Raw genomic sequence first — 23,881 nt, 5'->3', positions numbered from 1 at the left:
CCATTTTCGCATTTAATAACATAATTAAAGCATCGACCGTTATTAAAATACGTAATTTAATCAAACGTCTAATTATCACCATCAAAAACAGTAAATGTCAACCACGTGTTTTGTCCTCCCCCTTTGAATTTTTTTTAATTACATAACAGGTATGTCATAGCCCGATACTTGGAGGAGGGGGGGGAGGAATCAAGAAGAGAAAAATTTTGGATAGGTTTCAATTTTGAACGAACTCCAGGGAGTAATGAAGACATATCAATGTTTATGATGCGAGAAAAAGGATTTTATTTTATCGTCCCTTCGGGGATCTGATAAATAATACGTGAAAGTTTTTGAAATTTATCAAGATAAACTTGGGATTTTTCGAGGAGGGAAAGGAGAGAAAAATTTGGACAGGACCATATTTGTCGTGAAGATTTGTCCCGTTAGTCACAGAGAAGAATGACAATTTTCGAATTCCTTTATGTTCTAACAATAGCTTGGCCAATATTACGAATATTCTTAATCTAAAAAAGCATCCGCTAATGATGATGACGGTGATGACTGTTGAAATATTCGTCTATATTTATCTACTGCGATGTTATTTAACTTCTTATGTAAACACGTTAACATCATTATAAAAAAAAAATTTTATATAAAAACAATAAAATTTTGAATGATATGGCATCTTAATTTCTTAATAATCGTGTTCAAATCTCTCTCAGATATTGAATTTGGAGTCGAATTTATAATTGTATTAATTTAAAAATACAGCAACGAGTTGCGTAACTTTCCCGGTAAGAAGTTAAAATCGTGTGCGGCGCTATCTGTTACGAGATTTTATTTTAAAACTTTTTATATTATTAATTATAAAAAAATGGCAAAAAGCTTAAATTTGAGAGTAGAGAAGAGTTTTATTTTTTTAAAAATGTAAATGCTAATAACGAGTAAATTCTTCTTTAAGTCCGACCCTACTCAACATATGACACGTGATCTCCCTCTATCTCTCTACCCTCTCGATCTTTAACCACCAAAATTTAATAGTATTAACGTCTCTAACAGACAAACTTCCCTGCAAAATTTCAGAAATTTTCGATAAAAAGCACAGGAGTTATTAAGCTTCATTGGTGAACATAATCGCGCCCCCTACACATACACACTAAACATGTATAGATACAGAAAAAGCTCGAATTTTTTTGTATTTTTTGACGATTTAAGGTCCCCCTAATCCAAAAATGTATGTTAAAAATTTGGGGGATTGTTTATCGAACGATGGCCAAACTTTTCTTCTATTATAGCCTGTATAACAGCCAAAAAAGTAAAAAAAAAAAGCTGTGTACAAATTACATACAGGAAGGAAAGGTTACGAATTTTAGGTAGAGCAGAATATTATAATAAAATGCGAGCTTAATTCCCATTTGCTACATAAAAGAGGGGGTGAATCTAATAAACCGTTAAGTTCTACAATCCATTAAAAGTCTCGGTTGACGTATACACTGTGTTATCTGTACACATATTTATAAAGTAAAAATGTTGAACATCAAACAAGATAAGTTTAATATCTCTCCATAGGAGAAAGGTATATTTTTGTTAAGTCATCCGTAAACTACTATTGCCTATAACTAGAAAAGAGGGAGGCATTTACCAAGCAGAAATATGTAACCAGAACCGCGAATGGAATTCGTTTTTAGAAAATTTCTTTTATGTACAACGTAAATGTTATTATATTTCCCAATTCAATTATATTCGTTCATCGAATTCCAGCAGACATTTTAGCAGAAAAATTGTTTTTTATTTTGTTGGTCCTAACGTCCTGCTGAAGGTTTAAATTATATTCATAACAATTTTTATAAATCTAGGTAGTCGTTTTTATTCTAAATAAACAGGAAAATATATAGAAATACTGTATAAAATTTATATATATAAACTAAAACAAGAGCTTGAAAAGTGATTTTTTTTTAAAGCTTTCCCGTTGATCTGCTTTCAAAATTGTATTTTCTCTACAGGTTTTTAAGGATAAAAATAAAATATTTTTATTTATAAAATGTTAAAATTTATTATTTTTTTTCTCCAGGGAAAAAATAATACAAAAAAATTCTATTATTTATTTATTTTTTTAAGAGTAAAAACAGTCAAAAATCTTATTTCCTCCCCTAAAAATGTCCACCATCTTTAAATTTTAAATTGTAATTTAAAAATAAATAAATAAATAAAATTATGCTTAAAAGTAAAAGTATAAAACATATTTTTATTATTTATTTTATTAAATATTAATAAACTTTAATAATAATAATAATAAATCCGATCGTAGTTTATTATTATTATTATAGAAATTATTCATTAAATTATTATGAATATTTTCTATTAATAAAATATTCATAAAAATGTATTATGAATAAATTTTATAACTAGAAAAATTTATTTTCCGGTAATTTATTAAGCCAAGAATAATATAAATTCATTTAAATATTCGAATAATATCAGTAAATTTTGTATAATGGTTAGTACAAAACAAGGACATTTTATGACATTTTTATTAATTTTTTAAATAATAAATATTCGAAAATTTATTATTTACTTCAGAAATATTTTATTAATTTTTTATGTATTTAATTTTTAATTACTTATTTAATTTCTTATTAATTTTTTTTCAATTAATAGATAGTTAAATTAGTGGCCAACTGATATTAAATTATTTACAGCAATAACAAGTAAAAAAAAATTCAATATTTTGTAGCAAAACAATTAAATTTTTTATCAATTTTATTTATTTATCTACGTTTTCTTTAAGTGGGGTCATCTAAAATAGTGTCTAAAGCGAACTACAGATGGCAGCAGCGATAATTGAAAAAAAATTAAAAAATAGAATGTAAAATTTAATTATATAAATTAAATAATTTATTTGTTTATAAAAATGTTTAAGAATTAATTGTGTAATTTTTAAATATATTTATTAATATTTTAATTCTATCTGTAAAATGTCAGGTTTTTTTAGCTGGTAATTAGCCAGGAAAAAAGTATATTAATCTTCCAAATACTAAAAAATAATTAATGAATTTTAAGCCATTTTATTTTATTTTACCCTTTCCTAATCAAAATGTAACTCATTAACCATTTCCTGAATGTAAATGGCAAAAAAAAAAAAATTCCTCGTAGCTCATCGATGCACGAGGGGAAAAAATGAATAAAAAATTCCATAAATTATAAACAAATTTAAAAAATGGCTAAATAAATATTACACAATTTGATCATTTTACTTATTTAAAATATATATATATATATATTTAAGAAGGCAGCAAACTGCAATCAAGCAGCAGCAACATATACAAATGAATAAGAACAATATTGAATGAGGGAACTATATTTAGAATAATAAATATTTTTATAAACTTCAACTTAAATTTATATAAGTTTTAAAATAAAATATCTATTCACAGTTTAATTTTATGTAAGAAAAATTCTCGGAAGTTTTACTAAGCTAATTTAATGGAAACGTATGTTAAATTCTAAGTAGGATTATAGATTATTATTTAACAATAGTTAATTTCCCCGCCTGTTATATAGCCTATAATAGAGAGAAAGTATGGAGATCGTTTATAAAAATGACCCCTAAGATTTTTACATTTTTAGATTCGGGGGACCTTCAAACACAGAGAAATGATCGGGTGTTTTTTCTATATGTATAGATGTTAGAGTTTGTGTGGAGGGATTTTGTTCACCCTCTTTGAAGCTTAATAACTCCTGTGCCTTTAGTCGAAAATTTATGAAATTTTGCAGAGTGATTAGTGTGTTATGGGTTAAGGTTTCTAAAAATTTTCAGGAAAATAGGACCATTGTTTTTGGAGATATGGTCCCACCCCTTTAATATCTCCCGAACCAATCTGAAGACTTTAAAGGCAATAGTAGCAATTATTAGGAATGAAAACAAAGAATGCCGGGAAAGTCTAGCAACAACGTTTCCGGCTTTTTTTAATTCGGGATTTCGATATTTTCTGTTGTTGTATGACAGATTTTACACGTTTTTTAATGCATATTCTAGAAATTTAAAGTTGCTTTTATAACCTTTTATAATATTTATTTTTATTTTAAATTCTCATATAATGCAAGTCTTTTTACTCAAAAATATAAAAAAATAAACACAATTTCCTTAAAGTATTTTATTATTATTTTTTTAAAAATATTTATATACTCTTTTATACAACTTTAAAAATATTTAAAATATGTAATTAAGTTAATGCTTAAGCTTAATGTTCTGTAGATTATTATTATTTTTTTAAATTCAAAATCTCTTTTTTCCTTCATAGAATAAATAAACATTAATTATAACAGAAAAAATTCAGATAAATGTATCTTTTGTGATGTTAGGAAAATCACGCCCCATTTAATACCTTAATAGAGCATGGCTATTATAATATAGCACTGGAAGGGTACTCTACTTTATCTCTATTCTGAAAGGGTGCATTGAACTAAAAGTGGAAGGTGTTAATGTTATCGCTATTTACAGCATCTTAATCACATTATGACCGAGAATTATGTACATGTGTACACATATACACACTTCTATTGTAAGGTATTCGTTATTTTTAAATTATAATCATTAAAATCAAGTTTACAGTAAATAATTATTTTAAAATTAAATTTCTATATTAGAAAAATCGATTAACTTTAATAAAAATTAATATAAAAAACTTTTTAAACTCTATTTTAATTTTTTAATATAATAAAAGCCTCAAAAGGTAAGTCGTTCGGGTCTATTTTGGCTTTTGGGTAGCCCTGTTAATAAAGAAAGCGAACGTATAAATTAATTTAACATAAAATAATTCAATATTTTTGCTTTTATATCGAATTGTATAAACAAATATATGTCAGTAGTTTATCATTGAGAGAGTTTTATACATCCATTTATTGCAACTTGTACAGGATATACAGAGCGACGTTTATGCGAATATTATGCATAATAACCTCTAGAATTTCAGATTAATATGGACATTATATATACATAAACAGTAAAATGAATATTAGGATCATAATCTTCGGAGAATTATACGTTAATAAGCCTATCATGTCTGCTACTATATCTCTAGAGATACATCTGTTAATCTAAACATTAGTAATGTTCCAAGACTTGTAACCCCCTTAGTACAAATATCATAATTTTTACAGCTTTATAAATTAAAATGAAATGTTTAAATATTTCCAGTTAACTGCACGGCATTCGAGTAATATTTTTTATATTGTTAAATGGTTGTATAATTTAATTAAATGCAATTAAGCGTACCGTACGATACTTGAAAAGCTGGTTAACGTTTTAACCTGTAGAGAGTAAGCTGGAAAAATAAAAAAGTATACATTTTCTTTGATGGTCTACACACACTTATGGTTTCTAACCGCTTTTTGAGATGTAAAAAATTTAAATTTGGAGTAGCTTCCGCGAAAGAAATTGTCCTATTCTAGTAACATAAGTCTTGAGCTACCCATCAATTAAATTGGATTGGCTTTCAACGATATTAAAACTCCTCCCTATACATTAACGGAATGGATGGTGAACAATCTTAAGTTAAATAAGTCAGTTGGATTTTTCTGGATTTCTAGCTTAAATTATATATTAAGAACACTTATATTAAGCAAACTAATAAAACTATGATAGAAATTGTATATGCTTCACTTTCTATTGTATTCATTCAGTGATGCTGAAGAGGAAGATATTGACTAACTATTCCGTTCATCCCGGTGTTCTCTACCAAATTATTCCATCGTGCTAATATAATATTAATCCTGAATTAGTGGCAAGCGCAACGAGAATAATTATAACCTAACAATAGCCTTAGAACGGCGAATTACCGAAAATCTAATATTGTGCTGGCTACATTTCTGAATTAACAGGAAAGCCATGAGTTGCAATTCCGAGTTAACAGGATTGTATGCCTCTGTATCAATCAATAACAGTTCATGAAACATTCACGTGTCCTTGAACATCTTGTAAGAATCTTGTTAAGAGACTTATCGACAATTATTATATAATTTTTATGATTTATATTTTTATAGAAATCCTCAGAATGGATTTCTCCAAACGTTTATTGATTTCGGATGATTTCGCTTGTGTATAGGTGTATACACACACATATATATGTTTTTGTTCCAGTTTTAGTAAAAGAAAATAAAGGATATTTATGTATATACCAATTAAAAGATAAATATAACCTAAATAAAGTGAAGTAGCAACAATTTTCTAGAGAAAATAAAGAGAAGTTTGACCTTTCCTTACGACAACAACCAAACAACATGTGCTAGAGAAGCGATCTTTAGTCATTCGAAAATATAGATCTGGAACAAAATTCTCTAATTATTTAGGTTCTTTAGAATTACATAATCATCTCGAGACTCTGCTAATTCTTTTCTATTGAATACAATAAAATTATCTGTAAGAGGAAGGAAAAAATTTAATAAATTTGCTCTTCTAAATCGAAGAAAAATAAAAAAAGTTAAATAAAATTTCTAGAATTCTGATGAGTTCTGCCTTCATTTAGAAAATAAATATTTAATTATATAATTTAATTACATTAAAATAAAAACGATTTAAATACTTAAAACAAGAAAACATTTTTATTTTAAAATTTAAATTAAATTATTATTATTGTTATTGTTATTATTATATAGAGCATTTATAAATATAAAATATATATTTTAATGGAAAAAAAAGTTATTTTTTGTATAATTTTTATAAAATATATTAAATAATTATTAATTTAATTATTTTAAATTAAATCATTAGGAAGAAATGTAAAAAAATTTAATTTTTAATAAAAATAATAAAATTATTTTCTGAATTTTTTGTACTTTAAATTGTTTTCATATGTCCATTATTATTATTTTTTTTGGTCTTTTTTCTATTCTTTTGGTCTTTTTTACACCAGAAAATTTTTGTTTAATATTGAAAAATTATTTTTGAAATATTTTCTTTAAAAAAATTAATAATATGAATTTTTTCTATATTTTAGAAGACAATTAGATAGAGTCAGCAAGTATTTTTGTGGAGTGAATAAAGAGGATGATGCATTGGCAAATGTGCTACATAATCCCAGTCGGTTCTCTGGGAATTGTTCGTTGATGTGTACCGAGAAATGGAAGTCTACTTTAAATAGATCCAGTTTGTTATCGACCGGTTACACCTGGAATCCACCTGAATGCATTTCTCTTATTACAGCAATAAAGGACACTGTCCTCAAACACTTTTAATTTTTATTAAACACATACAAAAATAAAAACCCCATTCTTATTTAATGCTTTCTCTAGTGTATAAACTACATTATGTAAGATTATTTTTATTAAAAATTCAATTTTATACAATATTTTTCTAGGGGGAAAAAAGTTATATATATATCACACAAAAAAATCAATTTGAATAACAAAACATCATATACTCTTCGCTTTATATACTTAAATTCTATAAATTCAAAAGAAAATTAGGAATATTTACAGATATTCTCAATATTAAAAGCTTTAAATTTATTGTATCCGGTCTCGATTTTCATGTATCTAATTTTGTTATCAATATTAACGAAGGACAAACAGACAGACGGACCACAGTGCGAGTGTATAGGTCTGAAATTTGAAAATTGCAACCTAATTATAAGTGGAAAACGTGTGCTTTTATGAAGTAACGTAGACATTTTCTATATTTAAATGTCGTTTAAATAAATAGAAAAACAAAATAAACAATTGTAGAATAATAAATATAAATATTTTGTTCCTAATTATCGAAATTTATTTTTTGTTTTTCAAGCGATTTTTGTTGATAGAAAAGGAAAGTTTATCCTTCTCTACAGAGCTTAAATTCATTTCAGAAATGGCACTTCAACTGTATGATAATTTGTTATAAAGAATTATCGTCCCTGGTGTAGTTAGACCAAAGAAGTGTACCTTCAATTTATCAAATTTGTATTATCACGAGAGGAAAGAAATTCTATTTGCAACCACGACCTCAAACATATGTATCTGTATATAAATTTAACGTATTTTTAGGAAAACTTTAGGAAAAAATATATTGTAATTTTATCCAGTTGAAATACGTATGGGATTTTATATAAGTGTAAACACGCTGTCGTGTAATAAAATCCGTACATCGGCCCTTCTAATGAATAATAAAGGTTAGAGCTAACATGCAGTTTCATGTTCTTTGATATTGATTGCGTTCGGGTAACAAAAAAACAATATTGCTGCGTAATTTTCAGATAATTTACAAACTATAAATACATTTTTAAAACTAATATTAAGCAAGTAAATAGAACGTTAGACTTTTTCTTTAATTTAAAAATATCAAACATTTAATAAAATATGTTAAAATATACCGTATATCTCGGCGGATAAGACGATGTATAAATTTTCGTCGAAGTTTTGTAGTTTTAGCATATATCTGTCCTATAAGACGACCCCGGATTTTCGGGGCCATTTTTTATAGTTCAACTATCGTCTTATTCGCCGAGATATATGGTAATCTATACACAGATAATAATGTGCAATGTATGTATGTATTGTATACAAACAAGTTAAAATTGCCGGAAAAGTTACGCAACTTTGACTCCATCTGTTACAAGATTTCATTTTTAAAATTTTTAATATTATTAATTATTATAAAAAATAAAAAAAAAGCATAATATTGAGAGTAGAGATGTAATTTAGAAGAAATTGTAAATGCTAATAACAAGTAAAATCTTCATTATGTCCCACCTCACTCGAAATATGACACATAACTCCACTTTATCTCACCATTCGCTTGACCTTTAACCCCCAAAATTTAATAGCATCAATGCCCCTAATACACAAACATCCCTGTAGAATTTCAGAAATTTTCTACCAAAGGCACAGGAGTTATTAAGCTTCAAAGAGGGTGAACAAAATGCCCCCAAACACTCTATAAACAATTTTCTCCCCTCACACATTTTTATAAACAATCTCCATACTTTCTCTCTGTTATATATAACAGTCGGGAAAGTAAAAATTTACATATTAAGTAAACATAAACATTACTACATTATTAAATAATATACTTATATTTAAAAAAAATGTTGCTATTGAATAACAAACGTTATTATTCCATAGAGGTTGTTGATAATCTTTAATAAGTTATTTTAAAAATAATAACTTATTGATACAGTTTATTGCTTTTACAAGGAGTTTATTATCGTTATAACAATATAATCTGGAAGATAAAACAAATAATCACAACTCAGATTAACATAACATAAAAAATTTAGACGGAAATTATGATCCAACATAGAATATTTTATAAGTAAATGTAGATTCATATACTAACAATTATTCACATAATTTATTATTATGGTTAATAATATAATAATCGTAAATTATATAAATTCAATTATGCAGTCACTACACAAATTTATGGTTATTGAATCAGTTGTTTCAGTTTTTTTTACTTTTCCGCCTATTGCATATAACAGAGGGGAAGTAAAAAATGACCCCCAAATTTTTTACATTTTTGGACTCGAGGACCTTGAAACGTCGAAAAATGCAAAAAGTTAGGGTTTTTCTGTATGTATGCGTGCTAGTGTGTGTACGTGTAGGGGGCGCGATTATGTTCACCATTTTGATAATAACAACTTAATAACTCCTGTGCCTTTTGTCCAAAATTTCTGAAATTTTTCAGGGAGGTTTGTGTATTAGGGGCATCGATGTCATTAAGTTTTGGTGGTTAAAGGTCCAGGGGATGGAAAGATAGAAAGGGGCCAAGTGTCACATCTCCAGCGAGGTGGGACATAATTAAGATTTTACTCGTTATTAGCATTTACAATTTTTTCTAAAACGTCAAAAATTAAGCTTTTTTTTCATTTTATAATAATAAGTGATATAAAAAGTTTTTAAATAAAATCTCGTAACAGATGGCGCCAAACACAATTTTAACTTTTCTGTCGGGAAAGTTACACAACTCGTTACTGGATTTTTTCTTATAGAATTATCTGTAATGTGTCCTATACAAAACTATTGTAAAGTTCTTATAACCCACTGTGACTCACGTGGGATCGGTTTATCCAGGGATAATACATTCCTAGGTGTCATTTGGGGATCTCTGGACAAAATTAAAAAAATATTATTAATTCCTATTTAGAGTTTTTTCTTATTTTTCATCAACGTGTAGAAAGGAGTCAGCAAATTAAATCTACTTTAGAAAGGGGTCAATAAGCAATAAATGTTGGGAATCCCTGCTATACTCTATAGCTATTTCGCTTTAAGTAATGAATAGATCCATAAATTATTATTTTATTTTTAATTTTTATTCTACTATAGTAGTAACAATATATTTTCAAGCAATTATGGCCATTTATTATTCATATCAGCGCTTAAATAAATGGAAATTATAGTCTTACATGTAAGGCACATAACGTATTCTGGAAAACTATTTCCTAATTATCTATTAAAAATTACATATTAAAATTAGAAAATTTTATGAAAAAAAAATATTAAAAAATTTCCTGCTCATTAAAATTAATTGTCTGAAGAAAAAAAAATATTTTAAATTTAAAATAACTTCAAAATTGATTATTAAAATGCATTTATTTTAATTAATTTTAATGTTGTTTTTATATGTTATTGTTGTTAACATATATATTAACTTGATAATAGAACATAATTATTTTATCAATTAATTTATTAACATTAACAGCCTTTTTCTTAATAATAAACTATTAACTCACATCTTGTAAACACTCTGAACAGATGTAAAATAAACAGTGGCTATTTAGGCTAAGTAACTAGGTTTTTGTCTAAGACCTCGCACTTATAGAGGCCCCACAAAATATATGCTTGTCTACGTTCGATCTTCATCCAGTACACAGAATTCGGTACTTGCTAGAAGGCCCTAACAGAGGAAGCCAGAATTTGACAGCACTAAATATTTACGAGAGTATCGAAAACATTTTTAAAATAAATTATTCTTTCCATTGCATTTGATGTGTATAGAGGAGAAACATTTACTTTTTATCAAATTATTAAGTCAAGGCCCTATACTTTATGCAATATCGAAGGTTTTACAGAATATAGTCTACACTTAAATGAGGCCTCGTATTCCACTAGGACCTCGCTTAGACAATATCAATACAATATCGTGAGAGGTATGCTTTATAACGTAGACTCTATACTGTACTGAAAAGAGGCTTCTCGATATCAATACAATATCAAGAGAGGAAAGCTATATAGCATATAGTCTACACTTAAATAAGGGCTTGCTATTCTACGCTTACACTCAATAATCAGTATAATTATCAAGGAAGGAAAACTACAAGACAGTACTGAAAAGAAGCTTCGGTATTTCACACTCGCTAGGGCCTCCTCGCTCGAATTAAAACCGTTGTTATTATTAACATTTTTAATTAATAAAATCGGTACCTTTCTTTGCTTTTTCGACTGTTTCATTGTTCAGCTCATTACTCGGCTCCAGCTGATAACAGAGTATTTAAAATGCTGCTGAACACAGCTCATGTTAAGCTGAGACCTTTATCGAGTGGAGCATTTAATCATAAAATGTTACCGGATCGTGGTAAGTAATCTAAAATTCCCTGTTCAATAAAAACTGTAGGTGACTAAAAACTCACTTGAGTAATGATTGTATTTTCATAGACAGAATCATGCTGTTGAATAATAAAGGGCGTATACTGTTTTTTGAATTATGATGGTGACATTTTATATTTTTCTAACATAATAATGACATTTGTCAATGATTTAGTAATTAGTTAAATTAATTTTAATCAGCGCTAATTGGCTAAAATGATAAACGTGTTTATTATTAATTAAGAAAGAGGGGGAAACAGTAAAAAATACTCAATTATAAACACACAATTCCCACAAAATAAAATTAATTATCTTTTAACTTTCTTTCTCATTTAATTATTATTATTATTAATTTTTTTAACAATTGAAAATCATTCGTGTTTATTTATTAAATTAAGGAAACAAAGATTATGTTACAAGGTAAATTAATTAAATTAATTTCTTATATATTTTAGTAAAGAAATTATTTTATATATATTTATTTATTTATTAATAGTTTCTATCTTTATATTTTAAAATTCAGCTTGTTTGTAGTAAAACTGTTGAACATTTCATGTTAACCGGAAACTAGTGGAAGTGTTGATGCGGAAAATAATAAATAAAACATACGGAACGTTAGTGTGTCTACTCGGAAATAGAAAAAAAAAATTATAAAACAGCTTTAGAACTGATAGAAAACTACCGAATTATTCACTAAATTAACTTAAAAATTGTACAAAAAGTAGAAAAAAAAGCTAAAAAATCCTAGGATTATAAAAAGTTAAGAAAACAAACAGAATTATTTATTGCAAAATCAATTTTTTATCATCATTCTTAAGTTTCTTCCATTCGATTTTGATTAATATATTTTAAAAAAAAAGCCAGCAAAGAGTTGCGTAAATTTCCCAGCAAACAAGTTAAAATTGCGTGTGACTCCATCTGTTACGAGATTTCCTTTTAAAAACTTTTAATATGATTAATTCTTATGTAATGGAAAAAGAGTAGAGATGAGATTTGGAAGAAATTGTAAATGGTAATAACGAGTAAAATCTTCATTATGTCCCACCCTACTCGAAATATGACACATAATTCCATTGTATTTTCCCATCCCTCGACCTTTAACTACCAAAATTTAATAGCATCAATACCCCTAATACACAAACCTCCCTGCAAAATTTCAGAAATTTTGGACGAAAGACACAGGAGTTATTAAGTTCAAAGTATATGAACATAATTTTGCCCCCTATACACAACTACTAACACGCATACATACAGAAAAACCCTCAAATTTTTTGCACTTCTCGACGTTTAAAGGTCCCCCCCAGTCCAAAAGTGTAAAAGTTTTTTAGGGGGTTATTTATTGATCTTCCCTCCGTTATACATAACAGCCGGAAAAGTAAAAAAAAAAAAATTACATTTTCCGTGTAGATAAACCATTGATATCGATGTATAAATTACGTATAAGGCTCTTAGAACACTACAAAATTCTCATAATTTAAAAAAATAAGGGCGAGTTGGCTATATCGACATTGATTTTAAGTTATCAGAGTTTACACTTAATCATTATTTGGCATAGTAGCAATCAATATTTAGCAAATTTAGTGGAGAAGAAAGCGAGTGGAGAAGTGATCGTTAAAGGAACACTCATAACGGAACCAAAGAATCTAATTATGGGGTCTGACAAGAGAACGATAGTGGCTGAGGTCAAGCAACCACACCCCATTTGGCGTCAGACAGTCAACAGCAAAAGTAAAATATTAACCGATATCTATTTTAAGAATTTTATGCTATTTTTGTCACGATAAAAAAACCGATATAGGTCAATGACGCTCACCTCTATCTCCGTTTGACATTTTCTTCTCTCTCCACCTGTCAACGTTGACTTTCTAGTAAAGTTTTGGAAGAAAGAAGAGTCAGCATGCCTTAGGCTTTTTAATTAAAGTGTCTGTTACTGCTTCAGGTAAGGCTGGATGGCAAATGTCAAGATTGAAGCCTACAGTATTAAAAAAAAAGAAGTACTGAGTTTTTCCATCATTTTCTTTATTTTTCGGGAATTGTTTTGTGTAAAAATTGTTAAGAGAGAGCGAGAGAGGGAGCATCTTAATGCGTTTTTGATATTAAGAAAAATCGATAGGTTGGAAAAGATAATAAAACTTTAGTGATTCATAAATGACTCGTTAGTTTCTGGCATGATTTTTGTAGAAAATTACAAAAAACAGTGTGTAGTAAACTTATATATAAGATTTTAGAGGGAGGGAAGCCCTGGCACTGATACAAAATAAGATATCTGTTGAGAAATTTTGCGTAGAGATACTCAATTAACACGAGAATTATGCTGAATTCATAATGTAAATTTCAAAATTTTATACATTTTAAAGCAAATCTTACAATATTAAGAACATAAATAATTAAAAAAAAGTAGTCTCCTGAATGTGGATAAAATGAAAAACCAAGCTTTAAAGGTTTTCTTAGAATTCAAAAACAGCTTTTTATAGTCTAGAAAGCTTCAGTGTATCCTATAAGAAGAGCTTATTGTTCTTTTTACCGTTTCCTTTTGTCGTTATATAACTATTTAATAACTTCTACAAAAAGTAAATTCGAGTTTCTTATTCTGATCATAGACATAAATGTCAACAGACGTAAACGCTATTAGGAGAGCAAAGAATTGTAACCACCAATGACTAAGGAATACCAAACTACAGCCAAATAAAACTGGAGTGAAAGGAAACAATTGAAAACCGTACACTTCTTTAAGCTTTCGCATCGTACATCATTGCCAAAATATAGCTCCTATACTATTTACGTAAATATTCTATTTTGGAGTATTTATTTTTCGACTGGAAAAAAAAACCTATTTATCAGTCATAGCGTTAAAAGGTAGAAAAATTCTCGACAGGAACCCAAAATAGAAATTTTCTAATAAAAAAGAAATAACTAAAATAAAGGTTTATATATAGAATTTTACTTATATAAATCCCTTTTATCTTCTTATCTATAACGTGGAAGAAGTTCTTTTCTCCTCGACAAATTGCTTACTTAATGATATTTTTTTGTGGAAGATAAAAGATAAACTCTAACAACATGGTTACTTTTTTTTATATATTATTTTATATATAAAAAACTATATAATTTCTTTAAATAAATTCGGTATAGGGGACAATATAAAAAGATTGAAACTAACCAGTTCTGGATAGTGACTTTGTCAAGTCATCACTACGCTTCTCCATTTATCCTGTCTCTCGCGATCCTCCATCTAGCATCTGACCTCCGAATCCCATTCAATGCAGTTTCCATTCTACAGTACTATACAGCTAGCAACCAATCTTCTTTCAGGTTCAAATAAATATAACCTTTTTCTCTCTTTTTTTTTACAGTCCTTCTTCTATTCTTAAATTCTGTTATACTTGTCTGCCTTTCAAAATTGGTATCTGGGTTAGACTAGACTATAGATATGCTTACAAATTACGACATAAAGTATACAGAAACCTACTCTTTCATTATTATTATTATTATTTTAAATAATATTTTCAAAACTGTGTCATTAAAAACCAATTAACACGTTTATCTAGAACATTAGTCAAATTAGAGAAGAAAGTTTTCTATAGGAGAGCGCATTTTTCTTAGTAAAAACACGCTAAAAATAGTTAAATACGAAGAAAAATTGCTGATTCTGAACGAAAAAAATTAAAAGAATTTCGTCACCCGTTCGAAAATTGGAGGGTGAAGCTGAAGAAATTGCTGTTTTGCATCCGGAATGAGATGAAGTATCAATAATATCATTTGAATAATCGAATAATTATACATGAAATATAAATTTCGATACCTGAATTGTGTGTTCTTCGCTTTAACTCACCGCTAAGATTAATTATTCATATATATATATATCTTACAAATTCAGCTTTCCAACTTGCCATTAATTTGTTATTCTAGTGATATAAACCTGCTGATACGTGCAGAACGACATAAATTCCTTATAAACATATACATTGAAAATTCTACAGGCATTTTAGATTAAGTTTAAAGTTTATAAAACTTTAATAATATTTTTTTTTAAAAAAAAGTAGCATTTTTTTGCGGAACGAAGCTTGTAATTTTCATTAAAACTCTTCGAATAATTAAAATACGGATAAAGAATATTTATTTCTTAATTAAAATTTTAAAAATATACATTAAAATCCATTAAAATGTATTCAATATTCTGCTTTAATTCTTTATTATCTTTATACAATTGTAAAGTGATAAACAGAGAATACGGAGTATCCATTACAGAAATTTAATTAACAATAAGATAATTAATAATTTATTTCTTGTAGAATAATGAAAATTTAAAGTTTTCAATTAATTTATTAATGTAATTAATTAAATTTTAATCATTTTAATTTTATATAAATGTATTTAATAATATGCTCTTGGAGGATGCAGAAACAAAGTAGAGAAATCAAGGTGTGTTGTTTCTTCCTCAAGAGATTTTTTTGGGTAAACATTTCTATCTTATAATTCTATAAATAGTTTAAAAATCCTGTCATTTCCCTCTTATCTAACATTTATCACTTGTTTTCCTTTAGAAGATGCTTAAGAAACTTAAGGGAAAAGATTAAAAATATTAAAAAAATAAGTTCTAAAAGGTAACTTTTAAAAGTGTTAAAACGATAAAAAATTAATTTACTAAAGAGCAGATTTTAATTTGTAAACATGTAAATTTGTAAATAATTCAAAACTTTTACTTACTAAACTTGTAAAATAAAAGTAATTTATAAATTATTGCATTAAAACATGAATAATAAAAACCTGCCTAAGTGGGAAGAATAATTTTTTAACCGGTTTAAACAGGTTTTTTACTGTAATATAATTTTCAAGAAAGGAAAAAAATATATTTAAAGAAGCTGGCAACATTGTTGCTAGACTTTTACGGTGTTCTTTATTTGTTTTCATCACTAATATTTGCTACAATTATCTTCATAAGTCGTCAGATTAGTTGGAGAGTTATTAAGAGTGCGGAGCTATATCTCCCGAAATAATAGCCCGATTTTTCTGAAAATTTCTAAAAACATTACCCCCTAATACACAAACATCCGTGAAAAATTTCAGGAATTTTTGACAAAAGACACGGGAGTTATTAAGCTTCAAAGTAGTGAACATAATCGCTCCCCCCATACATATTTGCATTTCTCGACGTTTCAAGGCTCCGAGTCCAAAACTGTAAAAAATTTGGGTGTCAATTTTTGACCGATCGCCATACTTTCCCTCTCTTATATTAACGTAACATCTGGGAAAGTAAAATAATAAAATATTTTGTTTTTGAATATTTAAAATCGATAAATATAGAAACTTTTGAGAAATTTCAATTGATGTAAACTAGAGATGATGATGATGATGAGGAGGAGGAGGAGGAGGAAGATGCAGTAACAACACACGTTTCGGTAATCGAAGGAAACACCTTTCGTACATCTTCGAGTAGAAATTAATCACGCATCTTTTAAATTAATTAACTTTGTTAAAATTTAACCGTGTATCGTCTTTCTAATTATTTGAAGGTTGTAGATAAGTTCATTTTCATAAAACAGCTTAATGAAGAGAATAAAAATAACGCTAATTGCATACTGTCGGCTGAACCGACTGCTAAATTTGATGATAGATTATCCTGCCCAATTATTGATTTTGATGTTATCACATAAACAAAACGTTCATAGCCTTTACAACTACAAAAATAGAAGTTTTACGCATCTAAACGTGATTAAAAATGAGAAAAACGTACGTAGATAATTGAGATTTGCATCCGGGATGCGGAAGATCGAGCTCGTGATGCTGGATAATTTTCCGATTTTATTATAAAAATTTGTAATTTAATTGAGATTATTGATTATCTTCAACCTTCTGAGAATACTTTTGTTATCATTAGCAAATATTTAATTAGTTAGATGGGGAAAAAACTAAAAAATCGTGCAAAAATTATAATTAAATTCGCCCGTTAATTATTTTCTAGATTTAAAATAGAATTTATTATTAGCATTGTCATATATTATCACGAACTTTTATTCCATTTTAAGCCATTAAAGTTGTTTTAAAATAGAATTTTCTTTCTAATATATTAAAATTTAATGGTGATAAGTAATTAATAAAGAATCTGATTGAAGAAATTCTTAATGTTAAAGCAAACTTAATTACAAAAAATTAAAAAAAGTGCATATTTGGACGATAAAATAACAATTCAAAATCATCAATAGAAATTTTCATTTCTATAACATAAATATTGTCAATAATTACAAATTTTAACCCAAATAACACGTAATAATTGTTATCGAGTTGATTTTAACGTGCAATTTATACCTAATAAGGGATTTGTTTAAGGCATTGAGGGCCCTTCTCACTGCTAATATTGATACCCTTTTGTAATTTGACTTAAACATTGTTTAATTATTGCACTACACAATTTTTCTATACAATTTCCCCATTCATTGCCCTATACAAATTCCTCACACATTGCCTTATATAATTCCTATACAATGAACAGGGTCATCGAGATGGGGAGTCACCCCTTTTAAAATTCATTATATATAATGAAAATTTATAGTTTTCTCCTATTTATTTTATATTTTCTGTTAATTATACTGTACTTTATAAATATATTATTAACGTTTTTACTTTCCAATAAATGCTTTTTAGCTATATTTAATTGTAATTATCATCCAATTTACTTCCCGAAAAATCTCCTTTTAAAAGTCAGTGCGCCTCTTAAATTTCACTTAATAAATTAAGTTTATAAAAACAATTTATATTTATATATATATATTTTTTTTATTTAAGATGATTTATTATTATAATTATTATCATCTTATTGTTAATTAAATATTCTCTAATGGATTCTTATCCTCTGTTTATCATCAATTTCGAATTTGTAGAGATGATAAAGAAGTAAAGCAGAATATTAAATCTATTTAAGTAAATTTTAAAGTAGTTTTAACGTTTAATTAACAAACAATTACTGTCTTTAATTGCATTTATTCATAATTTAATTAAAACAGAATTTCGAATGGAAATTATTTAATTTTATGCTTGAAAATTCATATTTTTGGGCTGAAATTTCAAAATCGAAGGCCTATATTCCCACTCTCGCCCATTTGTCTGTCAGTCCGTCTGTCTGTCCTTCTTCAACCTCAAGTTATACAGATTCAAACCGGATATGAAAAAGTTTAGGGTCGGAGGCTTTGATTAACTGTATACGAAATTCCAGTCTGGACCGGAAGTCACGTGATTTAAATTGAAGATTTTTATTTAAATTGCATCTCGGCATTGTGACGACGTCACAATAAGTAATATCGATTTTAAATGTTTTTTTTATGTCATTGTTACGTACGATCCGTATAAGAATTGTTACGTTAAATAATTTATATTTTAATGTATAAGCGTAACAATTAATAAGCGATTGAATATAATTTCACGTAACATTTTCCATGATCTTACAGTTATTGAATGTAACGTTCAATTTGCATTTAATATAATCAATATGTCTGCGATTTGTAATAAAGCCTTATTGATTTCAACGTTACGAATGAAACAAAGTACACGCAAGTGGAGATTTTATTAAAGTAACTTGAAGTATTTTTAGTAAAATTTCTTACCGTAACGGAGTTAGTTGAACAAATTGATTTTTTATTCCCGAGTAACCACTGAAAGTAAGAGATTTCTATCAGATTTTTTAGTATATATCGAGTGATAGGCTAGTGAAGAATCGTTTAGATACTGTAGACGATCGCCCCAACTCGTTAATTTTACAATAATTCTATTAAGGAAAATATTATCTCGCTCATCTCCTCCTTAGCTAAACAACAGTAATTACGATTTTACAAATAATTTTTCCGATAATTGCTAGAAAATTTTATAAAATAGATCTTTTTGATAACCTGTAATTATTATTTTTAATTTTTTTAAATTAAAATTCTGTATGGAATAGCTTAACAATAAATTTAAAAATTTATAAGAGAATAAACGCACTTAGACAATGATAACGATGTTTAACACTTCCATTGTATAACATTATCCTTCAATAGAAAATAATGGGAAAGAGGAGGGAGAAGCGAGAAGAGAGAGAAGAGAAGAAAAGAAGAGAAAAGAAAATAAGAGAGGAGAGAAAAAAAGAGAGAAGGAAAGGAGAGAGAAGCGAGATGAGAGAAAGAAGGAAGAACAGAAAGGAGAGAGCGAGGAGAGAGGAGAAAGGAGAGAGAAGAGAGAGAGAAGAAAGGAGAGAGAAGAAGAGGAAGAAGAAAGGAGAGAGAGAGAGACCGGAGAAAGAAGCGAGAGAGAGAAAGAAGGAAGAACAGAAAGGAGAGAGGAGGAGAGAGGAGAAAGGAGAGAGAAGCGAGAGAGAGAAAGAAGAGAGAGAACAGAAGGAGAGAAGGAGAGAGAGGAGAAAGAGAGAGAGAAGCGAGATGAGAGAAAAGGAGAAAGCGAGAGAAAACTCACTACTACATCTGGCATATTTAATATTTTGTTCAATACACAATACAGTTATCATGTGCAGCTTAGCTATTTTCTCAAGTACTCTCTTTTGTGTTAAAAGAACATCGAGCAAATCTTAATTTGATGATTATTAAACACTTTTATGAATTTAAACACTTTAAATAACAAAATTCTTTAAGGTACTTTTAAGAATTTAATTACTCTACGCTGTATTGTTCATCACCATCAATTATAAAAATGAATTTATCACTTAAGATTGCTCTTAACTGTAATTATAGGATATTTTATATACAAGTTTAAGCCATTTTATTATCGTGCAGAATATAAGTAGATTTTGAGCTATTTTTAATATTTAATTAACAAAAACTGGCTTAAAGAGAGGCCCTTCTCCTCTACCAATAAAATAATAAATACAAGCTATAGAATATTAAGAGAGCCTTCCCATTCCACTAAATTATAAAATACGACGTCTTAACTTGTTTTAATTGTGTTTACACATAATTAATTAGTGCATTAAATATAGACATTTTTTCATAGTTGTAGTTATAATAATTTTAATTATAATTTTTCTGTGTAGCCTAAAGCAATGTCCAGCTATTAGAATAAAAACATTAAAGTCATTCAAAAGATGAAGAGGAAGAAAAAAAATCGATGCTTTCAGAAACAGGAGCATCTGGAAATGCTTTCATCACCTTACACAACCAATTTCTATGATCAAACTTGGCAAAAAAGAGTCGTGTTTATACGTTACCAACAAGTCCTTTCAATGCCTGTTGAATTTTTCAAGAAATTTGTAAAGCAAATTTAAATCCCTTTGCAATTATACAGCGAGTTTTACAATTTTAACAAAAGAAAAATTTAAAATAACGGTGCATAATCACGAGAAGAGGATTGACATGGCAATTTTAAAAAAATCGAGATATTCGGGTGTTAAAATATTAACAATTTCTGTTTAAATTCAAGCAGTTTCACTAACATTTTTCCTTTAAATTCTTAAAACTTGGTGAAATCTTATTGAAATTTAGATAAAATCCATCATGTTAATGTATCAAAGAAGAAGAACCCATTAGAGAAATTCAAAAATTTTTTTTACTTCTTAATGTTAAGTTTAAGGTTCAAATTTTATATGTAGATTATTTAATTTACACTCAGGATAAGCTTATATTAATTGAAATTATTAATTTATTAATTTCTCACATGTAAAAGGCAATATTTACGTAAAGAAAATTAACCTTATCTATAACAATTAACTTGACTACTTCATAATTATTTTAGTGTTGTTTTATAGTGTTTAAAAATATATGATCATAATTATGTTATTTATTAAATATACCATAAAATTACTGATCATAATTTATAGTTTATTTATATATTTTATAGTTTTTTTTTCAATGTATTTTATGAAGCAAACGTCATAAGTCATGGAGAAAATTGTATTAATTGCAAAAATTGTTATATAGATCGATAAATTGGTCGTAAATAGTGAAAAATTTAACAATACACACGCTTACATCTCATAAAAGATAAACTCTGGGGATGGATTTAAATCTATTGAGGCTTTAAGGTTAATTATTCAAAAGCCTGTAGTAGAATGTCTCACAGTTGATTCACTCACTATTAATGAATCATCAAATGAGGCATTTTTCCTGTGACTAAATAATAATAAATTTAAAAGCATAAGGTCCTAAGTTCATAGATCGAGGCTCTAAGCTACAGCTTGTTTAGCTTATGTATAAAAGCAATTCTGACGATATTAAAGTTTCTTTGACAATAAAGTTTAAGCGAAACCAATATTTAAACTGTAAATAAGCATAAAAAATGTAAATAAATAGTAAAATATAATAAAAAATTCAAAATAATTCTGTAATTACTGCTTAAATTTGAATACAGATCTGACGATATATACATCTAACGATATACTGGAGACATTCAGAACAGATGAATGTTTATTTTGTCGAATATATTCTTTACTGTACTATTTGCAATAGAATGAGTCCTTTATTAGACCACTGTATAAATATTGGCACAAGCAACTAATTAAGAGGTATAATAGGAAATAGAAAACAAAAAAAAGGAATCGTGCACTGAACTTAAAGAAGTAAAAGAAATCAAGCGAGAAGGAGAAGAAAAAAGAGGAATTTGGCTTGAAGAAACTAAGTTAAATGATCGTTTAAAACTCTTATCTGTAGATTTATCCTTAATTGCGCTTCTCTATAATTTTATCTATTATATTTTCTCTAAAAAAATCATACACAAAAGACTATTTTAAACAGCTTAGCAGTTGTAATCCTTTGTTAAAAGTATTGATATTCTTTCCCAATGTCATTAACCAGTAACACACGATATCTTTCAATTAAGAGAGATATCTAAAGAATTTATTCTACGATAGAAAAAAAGTCATATATTGTAGCTTAGAGCAATTTTCTATAATATATTATATAAGAATTTTCTATTTCGCTGTAAGAATAAATTCTTAGGGTGTTACGGGCGATGATAGATCTCGACAGAATGCATGTGACAACCGCAGTGGGCTTAATCCTGGCTGTAGATTTATTTAAAAGCTGATAGAAAATATTATAGAAGTATCTATCAATTGAGAAGGAGTTGAATTATATATTTTGCTGGATAAATGAAGATTCGGAAACGTATAGACCTTTTGCCATTTTTCACGAATGATATATTTTTACCTGCCTCATCTTTTACAGACAGGATTAAATCGAGTGATCAATGATGAGATTTTATGATTTTAGTCAACCGAAAACAATTGTACAGGCTGGAAAATATGGAAAAGTCCTTTCTCATCAACCGATAAGCACAATTAAAAAGGCTTTAAGAATAATTCTAGTGTCTCAAAAACATTCATACGGTTCCTTTTAACATTTATAAAAATAATTTTTAAAAATGGAGTAACTTAACAAAAAACACGAAGATAAAATGAGGAGATAGCATCACTTAAATAAGGATGCTGTGCACTTTATTGGATCAAGGAAGCGCGAGATGAAAATTATAATAATGAAAAAATATTCAATTTAGAGTAAGAAATGGAGTTCTTACATTGTTAAATAATATGAAATCTGAATAATTATCTCCTTAAAATCTTCTAAATACACGAATGCGAGTAATAAATGAATTAAAATATAATCGATGTTAATTAACATACATTTAATAGATTAAATTTAAAGAAGCAGTTAATGTTAGCACTCTTCTCAAGTAGATTATTCTTCATCGTATTCTATTTTCATAATAAAAAGTGGATAAAATTATTGACAATTAGAATATTCAATTTTCTACTGAAGTATTTGATATTCCTTGCTATTCGTTAAGTATCGATTGTGCCTTTCGTTTGCTTGTTTGCTAATCTCATTATCTGTCTCTTGAGGTACACCAGAAAGCAAAATTCTGTTCTCTCCGGTTTCCAAAGTGTCTTTATACAAATTCTGTTATTCTAAAGTAAAAGATTATTATATAAGAAGTAGATATAATCCAGGCTAAACTATACTACTATAGCAAGTACTTTAAAAAGTTTCAAAGACAAAAATTGATTCAAAAACTTATTTAAAACATAAAGAAGTAATTCATTTTTTAAATATTTGAATTAGTGGCAATAATAATTGACAGGTGAAAAGAAAAGAGAATTATCTTTAATAAGTTCCGAGCTGTCAACGTCAACGAATACTGTTGAAGAGTGTCTGACATGATTTATATTTTTTAAAAATATGCTTAAATGCAGTAAGAAATTCGTATTTTCATCCTTAATTTCTTTATTTTCTACATCAAAACGAATAATTTGATACCGAAATATATAATTTATATCAATGAATAATCATTATATCAATAGGAGAGTAGATCATTTATAAAACTACATTCATGGAGTAACAATCATTATCAAATGATTTTCTTTTGT

General features: G+C 27.4%; 2 protein-coding genes across 4 annotated transcripts in view; one reads left to right on the top strand and one right to left on the bottom strand.

Moving 5' to 3' along the window:
- SK (small conductance calcium-activated potassium channel) overlaps nucleotides 1-23,881 on the bottom strand; it is a 106,660-nt gene that overhangs the window by 70,951 nt on the left and 11,828 nt on the right. Inside the window, exons 1-2 of one of the 3 annotated variants that reach the window (XM_067263591.1) lie at nucleotides 14,702-14,843; nucleotides 13,355-13,513 (exon numbers count right to left, since the gene is read on the bottom strand). The exons of 1 other annotated variant lie outside the window; for it this stretch is intronic. The gene's annotated coding sequence lies outside the window, so the exon portion shown is untranslated. Of the gene's footprint in view, nucleotides 1-13,354; nucleotides 13,514-14,701; nucleotides 14,844-23,881 lie in introns of those variants that run through there. One more of the 3 variants, XM_067263590.1, reaches the window with a different exon arrangement.
- Nucleotides 1-23,881, top strand: part of LOC136969431 (octapeptide-repeat protein T2-like) — a 31,550-nt gene that overhangs the window by 5,128 nt on the left and 2,541 nt on the right. Inside the window, exon 2 of the mRNA XM_067263583.1 lies at nucleotides 19,569-19,991. Coding sequence (XP_067119684.1) covers nucleotides 19,569-19,991 — 423 coding nt within the window. The remainder of the gene's footprint in view (nucleotides 1-19,568; nucleotides 19,992-23,881) is intronic.

Source organism: Centruroides vittatus, unplaced genomic scaffold, assembly GCF_030686945.1.
Source record: "Centruroides vittatus isolate TY-2023 unplaced genomic scaffold, ASM3068694v2 contig_1787, whole genome shotgun sequence".
Classification (NCBI taxonomy): domain Eukaryota; kingdom Metazoa; phylum Arthropoda; class Arachnida; order Scorpiones; family Buthidae; genus Centruroides; species Centruroides vittatus.
The sequence above is the reverse complement of the archived record's forward strand: the minus strand, read 5'-3'. Positions and strand labels throughout refer to the sequence as shown.